At 44.0% G+C, this 10,977-nt stretch overlaps 1 protein-coding gene across 4 annotated transcripts; it reads left to right on the top strand.

The window, feature by feature from the left end:
* Nucleotides 1-1,109: 1,109 nt before the first annotated feature.
* Nucleotides 1,110-7,879, top strand: Ndufs5 (NADH:ubiquinone oxidoreductase subunit S5). 4 transcript variants are annotated; one of them, XM_028854501.1, is made up of 3 exons: nt 1,110-1,313; nt 3,680-3,897; nt 7,675-7,879. In XM_028854501.1, exons 2-3 carry the CDS (start codon nt 3,682-3,684, stop codon nt 7,777-7,779), a joined length of 321 nt encoding a protein of 106 aa, XP_028710334.1. In that variant the 5' UTR covers nt 1,110-1,313; nt 3,680-3,681; the 3' UTR covers nt 7,780-7,879. The 4 variants fall into 4 exon arrangements, with proteins under 4 accessions (XP_028710334.1, XP_028710336.1, XP_037058812.1 ...); XM_028854503.2 differs by having other exon boundaries at nt 1,155-1,284; XM_037202917.1 differs by having other exon boundaries at nt 1,196-1,276.
* Nucleotides 7,880-10,977: the final 3,098 nt, after the last annotated feature.

Below are 10,977 nucleotides of genomic sequence, written 5' to 3'. Positions count from 1 at the left end.
CATGCTTCACCAGTTCCATAATGAGCCAGTATTTTGCTGGACACACATTGAGTGCTCAGAAAACTAACTGAATTGAAACTGATTTCATGTGGAGCACCTAGCTGATGGGGAAGGGGGTGGGTGGAGCAAGTTGGAGTGATTGAAATTAATATTGTGGACCTTGGGGATTTTCTCCAGAGACTCTTTTTGGGGGGAATGGAATCTGGCTATGTAGACCAGGCTGGACTTGAACTCACAGGCATCCTTCTGTATCAGCTTCCTGATTGCTTTTATGCAGATGTCAGCTGATAACATCAAAGAAACGTTTTTCTTTTCTTTCTTCTCCTCCTTTCTTTCTTCTCCCCTCTCCCCCCAGACAAGGTTTCTCTGTGTAGTTCTGACTGTCCTGGAACTCGCTCTGTAGACCAGGCTGGCCTCAAACTCAAAGATTCTCCTGCCCCTGCTTCCTGAGCGCTGGGATTAAAGGGGTAAGCCACCATCACCCAGCCAAAGAACATTTTCACCATGTCACAGTATAAACCAGTTCCTATAGCAACTCTATAGCTATTAGTTTGTTTGAAACAATATCTCTCTGTGTAGCCCTGGCTGCTTCTGCCTCTCAAGTGCTGGGGTTTAAAGGGGTGCACCTTCCATACTAGCCGCTATTATCTTTAAGATTTACTTTGTTATGTGTGAGCTGTATGAGTGTTTTGTCTGTATGTGTATGCATCACGTGTATGCTCCTGGTGCTGCCCAGTTCAGAAGAACATGTTGGGTTCCCCGAATCTAGAGTTACACCGGCGTCCTCTGTCAGAGCAACAAGCTCTGACCTCTGAGCTATCTCTCCAGCAGGTTATCACGTTTACTAATAGAAAGGGAAACAGGCACTGTGAGGTTAGGAAACATAAAGGTACACACGTGTTTTGGGGTCACGGCCCACGGGCTTAACTACTACGTGTGCTTGGGGTGAGAGAAGTAATACTCTTTCCCGAGTGTGACCTTGGTCAAGTAGCACAGCAATCAGCTGTCGTGACGGTGCTGAGAGCGAGAACTCACTGCGGGCGGGCGCAGTCGCCTAGTTTATCAGCTGTCAGTGTCCGGAGGCAGGGCCGCTGGCTGCGCAGGCGCAGATCGACGCGCTTGGTTTCTACGGTTCCCGCAGGGGCACGGCCGGCGATCGACTTGCGGCGTCGCGCTGTAAACGTCGCGCTGTGGAGTGTCCTTTGCGGCAGGCGTCTGCGTCTCCCTGAAGCGGGCGGTCGTGAACTGCGACCAGGGAGCTGCCAAGGACGCTTCTGTAGGGCGGTAGGCGCTGCTGTGTCCGCACAGCCAAGGTGCTTCGCGAGGAAGTCTCCTTGACAAATCTGCTTTTGCTGTGGGTGGCCCGGGCCCTGGGCGTGACCTCCTCCTTCCCAGGCCCCGTCACCCCACAGCTACAATCCCGCGGGCCCTCCGTGTCAGCTCCGCCTTGTGCCGGACTCCTGCCTTGGCCTTCCTCCTACCCTGACGTTCCGCTTCTTCTTTTTTGTTTCTGTTCTGAGACAGGGTTTCTCTGTGTAGCCCAGGCTGCCTTGGAACTCACTCTGTAGACCAGGCTGGCCTCGAACTCGGAGATCCTCCTTCCTCTGCCTCCCGAGTGCTGAAATTAGCCACCACGCCAGGCTGCACCCCGTTTCCTACCCGAGTCCTCCAGTGATTTCGGCCCCCCGTCCTCCTGAGTCCTCTGCGTTCGTGTTGTGAGCTTGGCTCAGCAGCGGATCCAGGACGCCTCTGTCCCCACACATACCCTAACTCCTTCTATTGTCTTGGCGGTATTGGAACTCACTGTTTGTGTGTGTGTGTGTGTGTGTGTGTGTGTGTGTGTGTGTGTGTGTGTGTGTGTGTGTGTGTGATGTGGGTCCCCCCGGAACTAAAGTTACAGGCAGTTGTAAGTTGTCATTTAGACTTTTTCTAGTCTCCTGAGGGCTTCCTCCCTCGAACTCTTACACTTAGGTCTCTTTCTGAGTTCCCAGTGTGGATCTCCAGTGCTTACAGCAAATGAGCTGATTTCCCCCCTTTGACTCTACTGTGCACAGTAAATGACTGAAGGAATGGGAAGGGACTTTGTAAATTAAATTCATCACTAAATCTGTGCATACAGGATGATATTGTTGTGTGTGCTGGCTTGCTTTCCAGTCTTAAAGCAGTTTTGTCATGTGGGATTACTTTGTTCTTTGTCAACATCACTGTATTTTCCATTTGTTATTTAAAAAAATAATTAATTTTTATTTATGTACATTGGTGCTTTGCCTGCAAGTATGTCTGTATGCAGGAACCAGCTATCCTGGGACTGGAGTTACAGATATCTATGAGCTGCCATTGCTGGGAGTTGAACCCAGGTCCTCTGGAAGAGCAGCCAGTGCTCTTAACCTCGGAGCTATCTCTCCAGCCCCCATCCATGTATTATTTTTTTCTCAATGCCTGTCATATTCTACTAAACACCAGAATTTTACCCATTCCTTTATAGTTGTACGTTTGAAATTTCCTGCTTGGTTTTTATATTATTTTAATTTTACTTACTTATTTTTTAGCAGTTGCCCAGTACCTGCTCTGATTTTGCTCTCAAAAGCAAAATCCAGTAAAGAAGACATACATTTCTGTTACAGAAATGGACAAAGTACTTTTTAATTTAATTTTTAGTTATGTGTGAATATGGGCATGCGAGTATAGCTGCTCCCTGAGGCCAGAGGCATCAGATCCCCTGAAGCTGGAGTTATAGTTGATTGTGAACTACTCAGCTTGGTTGCTGAGAGTCACACCTGAGTCCTCTGCTAGAACAGCATGCACTTTTACCCACTGAGCATCTCTCCGGCCCAGGACAGACTGACTACGTCTATGAAGGAAGAAACACTAGATTCTAGAGAGCTTCTAAAGAGAAGTGTCATTTACAATGGGGTGGAAAGAATGTATAGAACAGTGTAAAGAAATAATTGGGGGGCTGGAGAGATGGCTCAGAGGTTAAGAACACTGGCAGATCTTCCAGAGGTCCTGAGTTCAATTCCCAGCAACCACATGGTAGCTCACAACCATCTGTAATGAGATCTGGTGCCCTCTTCTGGTGTGTAGGAATATATGTAGACAGAATATTGTATACATAATAAATAAATAAATCTTAAAAAAAAAAAAGAAATAATTTGGGCTAATACTTTTTTGTTTTCCATTTTCCTGGTTGTTGGGTTTTTTTGTTTTTTGTTTTTTTTCTTGAGTAAAAACAAATTTCTTTCACCTTAGACAAAAATATCCATATTTATAACTTTAATTTTTTTCCATGAGTTTTGTGAAAGTCCCCTAATTATTCAACTGGGAGAACCCATCTAATAAAAGTTTGGTGTTCCCAGCACTTGGAAGGTCGAGACAGGAGGATGAAGAAATCAAGGCCCTCCTTGACTACAGTAGTGACTTGAAGTCAGCCTGGGTGAGATGAGATATTATTAAAAAAAAAAAAAGGTTGGTGGTCATGTGAGGTGGTGCAGAGGGAGGCAGAGGCAGGTAGATCTTAGTGAGTTCCAGGACAACCAGAGCTGCTACACTGAGAAACCCTATCTTGAAAAACAAAACAAGGTTTGGTGAGAAGAGATTTGGGGACTAGGACTTCACGGATGAGCTCTTGTTTTTTCTCAGAAACATCTCACTCTATCGAACTCTTATTCTTCTTTTATAGTCATGCCTTTCTTCGATCTGCAGAAGAGGCTGGGCATCAGCCTAGATCGGCACTTCGTATTCCAAAGCACTGAACAGCCCTACAAGATTCCCTCTCGATGCCATGCTTTTGAAAAAGAATGGATAGAATGTTCACATGGAATTGGGGCTACCCGGGCTAAAGAAGAATGCAAGATAGAATATGAAGACTACAAAGAATGTTACCTTCGGTTCAAAACGGTGAGTAAGTAACGGATATGGGAGCTGAATTACTTCCCTCCTCTTCGCCCTTACTCATTTTTTGGTTGTGCTGGGGATTGAACCCAGGGCTTTGCACATGTTAGGGAAGTGCTCTGTCACTGAAATACATCTCTAGGCCCTTGGGCCATCTGCAGTGTTTTCAGTTGGTCTTTGGGCAATGACTTACTCACAGATAAGACTTTTGTAATGAAGCATCATGCACTTAGGAAATTAAGAGCCTTTGGATCTGAGGAGGGCCTGTTCTTCCCTAGTATTCTTCCTCTTCTCCTTCACCTGTCCCTGGTAGCCAGAACTGCCTGTGTATTTAGGCCTTATCTTTTTTTTTTTTTTTTTTTTTTTTTTTTTAGATTTATTTATTTATTTATTTATTTATTTATTATTTATACAGAAGAGGGCACCAGATCTCATTACAGATGGTTGTGAGCCACCATGTGGTTGCTGGGAATTGAACTCAGGACCTCTGGAAGAGCAGTCGGTGCTCTTAACCTCTGAGCCATCTCTCCAGCCCTAGGCCTTATCTTTTCAGTAGGATATAAAGCAAAAAATACCCACTAGCTTTGGTTGGTTGAAAAGTTTTGAATGGGGCTGGAGAAATGGCTCAGGACTCATTAAGAGTATTGACTGCTCTTACAGAGCAGCTGGGTTCCAGCCTCAGCACCCACATGGCTGGTTACAACTGTCTATAATTCCATTTCCAGTGCATCTAACACCAGGTGGCCTCCACTGGCACCTGGCACACTTGTGGTACACAGACATACAAGCAAGCAAAACACCCATACACATAACATAAATTAATTTTTTATAATTTAAGAAGAACAATTTAGGATGGAACTTTCACAGTCATTGAACCCTCCTTGGAGAAACTCTCAAACCCTGTAGATCTAGCACAATGAACATGATACAACCAACTGGATGTATTTCTAAAGAAGATGGAGGCATTCATAAATGACATTGCTTTAGGCAAACTTGACCCAAGGTTCAGGGAGGAAAAGGTCTTACTGAATGCATAACATGTGGGTCCCGATCTTAGAAAAGAAGGCTTTGGCATCAAATAGAAATTATTTATTGATTGATTGATTTTGATTTTTTTTTTTTTTTGGTTTTTCGAGACAGGGTTTCTCTGTGTAGCTTTGCGCCTTTCCTGGAGCTCACTTGGTAGCCCAGGCTGGCCTTGAACTCACAGAGATCCACCTGGCTCTGCCTCCCGAGTGCTGGGATTAAAGGCGTGCGCCACCAACGCCCGGCAAAGGAGTGTGGCTGGAGATTTCTACTTTATTTTTTTGTTTTTGTTTTTGCTTTTTGTTTTTTGTTTTTCGAGACAGGGTTTCTCTGTGTAGCTTTGCGCTTTTCCTGGAACTCACTTGGTAGCCAGGGCTGGCCTCGAACTCACAAAGATCCGCCTGGCTCTGCCTCCCGAGTGCTGGGATTAAAGGCGTGCGCCACCACCCCGGCTTTTTTTTTTTTTTTTTGAGACATGGTTTTACTGTGTAGCTCTGGCTAGCCTCAAACTCACTTTCTCTACCTCCAGAGTGCTGGGATTAAAGGTGTGCACCACTATGCCTAGCTGAAATTTTTTATTTTATCTCCAAGTTCAGGGAGACAATCTGGATTTTTGTTAAATTTACAGCCTAGTTATATGGATCAAAAACTTTTAGTAACTGAAGGGTATTGGTGAAATTATTAAGGCCACTCCACGTAGTTAAAAGGGAGGTTTATTTAGTGGCGTAACTTACAAATGAAGGGATAGGTAGGTTGCAGGGTCTGGGAAAGACATAGTGCAGTCCAGCGGTATTCTCTGGAGAACTCTGCTCCGTCTACCTCCAGGGTCCAGGAACCAAGAGAAGGTGGCACATCCGGATCTCGGGTCTTCAGGGCCCTCTCTTGGCCCTGTCTTGTAGGCGTGACAGTTACTGAAGCCTCAATGAGGGTTAGAACTTCCAGATCAAAGCTGGAATGGCTACCCACTACAGAAGGGTGTGGTGGTACAAGTCTAATCTCATCACTACCTAGAAAGCTCCAGGCTTGTCAGGGATACATAGTGAGACCTGGTCCCCCCTCCCCCCCAAAAAATGAAAGAGTGTCAAGTTACTTTTTTTAAAATCTTATTTGTTTATTTATTTATTTTGAGTTCTTCAGCTTTGCAGGTGCTGGAATTAACAGGCATGATGCTTTTTTTTTTTTTTTTTCCGGTTTTTCGAGACAGGGTTTCTCTGGAGCCTGTCCTAGAACTCACTTTGTAGACCAGGCTGGCCTCGAACTCACAGAGATCCACCTGTCTCTGCCTCCCAAGTGTTGGGATTAAAGGCATGTGCTACCACCACCCGGCTCAGGCATGATTCTTAATGCCCAGCTGTCTTTAAATATTTTAAGATATTTTAACATGTACAAATGTATTGATTTGTGTGTGTGCATGTGTGTTCATTGTGTGGGTGAATGCATTTGCATGGTAGTACAGGGTGGAGGTCAGAGGACAACTTTGTGGAGTTGATTCTCTCCTTGTACCACGTGGGTCCCAGGAACTGAACTAGGTCTCCAGGCTGGCAACAGCTCCTTTACCCACTAGCTTACAAGCTCACAAAGTATAATTACCTGTTTTCTTCTATATACTGAGACTGTCGGAATTACTAGTTTTCGAGTATGTTTTTATGTTTTATATATATATATATAATATTATAGTATTATATATTATATATACTTAGAGAAATCTTGAGCCAGGTGGTGGTGGCACACACCTTTAATCCCAGCACTTGGGAGGCAGAAGCAGGCAGATCTCTGTGAGTTCATGGCCAGCCTGGTCTACAGAGTGAGATCCAGGACAGGCACCAAAACTACGCAGAGAAACCCTGTCTCGAAAAACCAAAAAGGAAAAAAGAAAAGAAATCTTGAGTCTGTCGTGGTGGTGCACACCTTTAATCCTGGCACTCAGACAGAGCCAGGCAAATCTCCGAGTTCAAGGCCAGCCAAGTTCAAAGACAGTATGGTTACACAAAGAAACCCTGTCTTGAAAAACCAAAAGAGAAAGGAACCTATTAAAAAGTTTGAGAATTGATTTCCAGTTAGTTCTTTTCTTTGTTTTTCAGTTAGTTCTTTAAAGATTAGTTTAGGGGGCTCGAGAGTTGTCTCAGCAGTTAAGAGCACTTGCTGCTCTTCCCAAGGATTCAATTCAATTTCCAGCACCCATGGCAGGCAGCTTACAGCTGCTTGTCCCTCAGTTCATACCTCTGTGGACATACATGCACATGCACGCACACACACACACACACACACACACACACACACACATACACACACACAAACAAACAAACAAATATACATAGATTAAATAATAACATCTTGAAAAATGGTAAACTTCAAGTCTGGGGCAGCACTTACCTAGCATGTACAAAGCCTGGGTTCAGGCCCCAGCACAGAAATTTTATTTTATTTATTTATTTATTTTTGAGACAAGGTCTCTTGGTGTAGTTCTCAATGCCCTGGAACCTGGCTATGTAAGCCAGACTGGACTCACAGAGATCCTCCTGCCTCTACCTCTGCCTTCTGAGTGCTGGGATTAAAAGTGTGTGCTACCATGCCTAGCTAGGAAAAAATTTTAAAAACAAAACAAAACAGAAGACAGCAGTAAACTCTGTCTCACAAGACCTCTTGCATGCAAGTATTCCCCAGTTTAACAGTGAAACTAAAATTGAGGTTTTTCTCCAGCCCTCACTTTCTGAGGCCTATTTCCCTTTCTCTTAATGCTTTTTTTCTTCTTGACAGTTAATACGCCTGCATGAAATCAGACAACAGCGGGATAAGCTAATCAGCGAGGGGAAATACACCCCTCCACCTCACTTCGTGGGCAAGGGGGAGCCCCGGCCCTGAGCAGAGCAGGTGGAGGCCGCTTGTCATGCTGCTTTCCACTGGGAAGTTTAACGAAAGCTTCTTCGTCAAGCATATAAAAATAAAGAATTACTCGATTTTACTTGTTCTGTTTTCTGTTGGGCCGTGCTTTTCAATGATGAAAGCTTGTCCAATTTGCCTCTCCTAATCAGTACCTGAAGAACTGAAGCCAAAACCAGGGGACTCAAGGCAGCCAAGCAATTTGTAAGCAAGGCTCAGTTTTATCATCACGCCTCCTTTAACAAGAGGGTGAGGAGTTTACAGTTCAACTGCTCCACAGGCCAGCCTGTTCAAGGGCATTTAAATGCATGACCACGTTACTTGTCTTCAGGAAAACATCTGAGGTAGTATGGGGACATCATACTTGAGGAAAGCTGCAGGCATTCCTGTGTCAAAATTTCCTTCCTGAGAAATAGCATCGTGGTGTGTTCCCATGCCTAGGTAACAGACAGGAGCCACAATGCCCCACTCACAAATTGTTTTGTTTTATTTTTCAAGACAGGGTTTCTCTATGTAGCCCTGACTGTCAACAAGTTATTCTTAATAACTTCTTTTAATTGTATTTTATTTATTTTGTGTATGTGTGTGGGCATGATCAGAGGGTAGCTTACATTAATTGGTTCTCTCTTTCCACTATGTGGGTCCCAGAGATCAAACTCAGGTCTTCAGGCTTGGCAGCAGGCACCTTTTATTACCTGCTGAGCCATTTCACTGCCCACGAGTTATTTTGTGCATTTAGAGATGCCTGAAGGCCTGGCAGTGGTGGCCCACACCTTTAACCCCAGTAGAAGGGAGGCAGAAGCAGGTGTTTCTTTGTGAGTTTAAGGCCAGGCCTACAGATCAAGTTCCAGGACAGCCAAGGCTACACAATGAAACCTTGTCTCCAAGACAGACAGACAGATATACAGATAGATAGATAGATAGATAGATAGATAGATTTAGATAGATAGATTTAGATAGGTGATGATGGAGTACACCTTTAATCCCTCATTTGTGAGGCAAAGGCAGGTAGACCTCTGAGTTCAAGGCCTGCTGCTATATCTTTCTGTAGGCTGTAAATATGTGTTGCTCTGATTGGTTGATAAATAAAGCTGTTTGGCCAATAGTGAAGCAGAATAAGATTAGGCAGTACATTTGAATGGAAGAGAGAGAAGAAAGTGAGAGAGATACCAGCCCGCCGCCCAAGGATCAACAAGATGCCAACAGACAGGTAACGCCACAGCCATGTGGCAACATACAGATTAATAGGAATGAGTTAATTTAAGTTCTAAGAGCTAGCTAGCAAGAGGCCTGAGCCAATACGTCATAGAATTGGTAATTAATATAAGCCTCTGTGTAATTATTTTATAAGCAGCTTCAGGACCGGGTAGGACACAGGAAAACTTCTGACTACAGCCAGCCTGATCTACAGAGTGATCCAGGACAACTAGGACTGTTACACAGATAAACCCTGTCTTGAAAAACCAAAAAGAAAAAGAAAATGTCTGGACCTATACTTTAAGAGTAAATATTAGAGAATAACATTTTTGAAACAATTTTTTTTTTTTTTTTTTTTTTTTTTTTTTTTTTTTGAGACAGAGTCTCTATATAGTCCTGCTACCCTGGAACTTACTCTATAAACCAGTCTGGCCTCAAACTCTACCTGTGCCCTCTGAGTACTGAGATTAAAGGCCTGCACCACCATGCCCAGTTCTCACAGGTTCATTTTCCAGCACCCACATGGTGACCACAGCCATCTGTAACTCCAGGGGATCCAGTACCCAGTTCTAGAGTCACTGCTGGGCATGCACACAGTGCACATATATACATACAAGCAAAACACACACACATGAAATTAAACAAATCATTTTAAAATTCAAAGAAATTCAAACTGAGGATTGTTTTGTGGGTTCGTCTGTTCTTTAGATTTAATTAGGTGCATGAGCGAGTGCCAGGTGAATATAGTGTAACAAAAATGTCACCAATACCTGCACTACACCTAGTGTTCTGGTGAGCTAGGAATCAAACCCAGCACTACTTTTTTTTTTTTATTACATTTACTCATTTATGTCTGTTTTGCCTACATGTATGTATGTATGTGTACTACATGAGTGCCCAGTGCCCCAGGAGGTCAGAAGAGGGCATTAGATCCCCTGAAACTGGAGTTATGGATGGTTGTGAACCACAATGTAGGTGCTGAGAATGGAACCCAGGTCCAATTGCTCTTAACTGCTGAGCCATCTTCCCAACCCCTAAAACCAGCACTTTCATGTTGGGCAGACACTGTACTGACTGTGACCTGCTTGTTTTGTTTTGTCATTGAGAAGGTATCACTGGACCAGGCTGACCTTGAACTCACAGTGATCCTCCTGCCTGAGCATACCAAATTCTGGGATTATAAGAATAAACCACTACACCCACTAGCCATCCTTCTGCCCTTTTTTAAAAATATTATGGTTGTGAATCTGGAGAGATGGCTCAGTAGTAAAGATATTTGCTGGTCTTACAGAGGACCGGGTTTGGTTCTCAGCACCCACATCAAGCTGTTCATAGCTTCCTGTAGCTCCAATTCCAGAAGATTACACATCTGCTTCTGGCCTTTGTGGAAACCACATACACACAAGCGCAAATATTAAAATATATATATAAATAACATGGTTCAGCGATTGAGAGCACTGGTTGCTCTTCCAGAGAACCCAGGTTTGATTTTTGGCACCAACATGGTGGCTCACAACCATTTGTAACTCCAGTTCCAGATCTGATGCCCTCAGAGTACCAGACACACCAGTGGCAGATAGTCATACCTACAGGCCCAACACGCAGACATAAGAAAAACAGAGTTGTAAATTAACCTGATAATTTAGGCGGGGAATGCAGCTCACTGGTACAGCATTGCTTACTATGTGCAAGGCACTGGCTTCAATCCCCGTCTTCCCCTTCCCAATCCCCTTGTATGTGCAGTTGGGTGGTATAAGTACATTCATATTGCTCTCACCAGAGCATCACCATTTTCAGAACTCTCATTTCTAAAATGGAAACTCTCCCCATTAAAGAGTAAATCCCATTCTCTCCCTTGAGCCCCTAGCAACCACCATTCTGTCTGTGGTTTTGGTTTCTTTTAAGCACCTCCTTTAAGTAAAATCCCTATAACGTTTGTTTTCTTGATTGTTTTCATGGTGCGGGGGTGATGCTTCCTCTGAC

Source organism: Peromyscus leucopus, chromosome 2 (assembly GCF_004664715.2).
Source record: "Peromyscus leucopus breed LL Stock chromosome 2, UCI_PerLeu_2.1, whole genome shotgun sequence".
Taxonomy (NCBI): Eukaryota; Metazoa; Chordata; class Mammalia; order Rodentia; family Cricetidae; genus Peromyscus; species Peromyscus leucopus.
The sequence above is the reverse complement of the archived record's forward strand: the minus strand, read 5'-3'. Positions and strand labels throughout refer to the sequence as shown.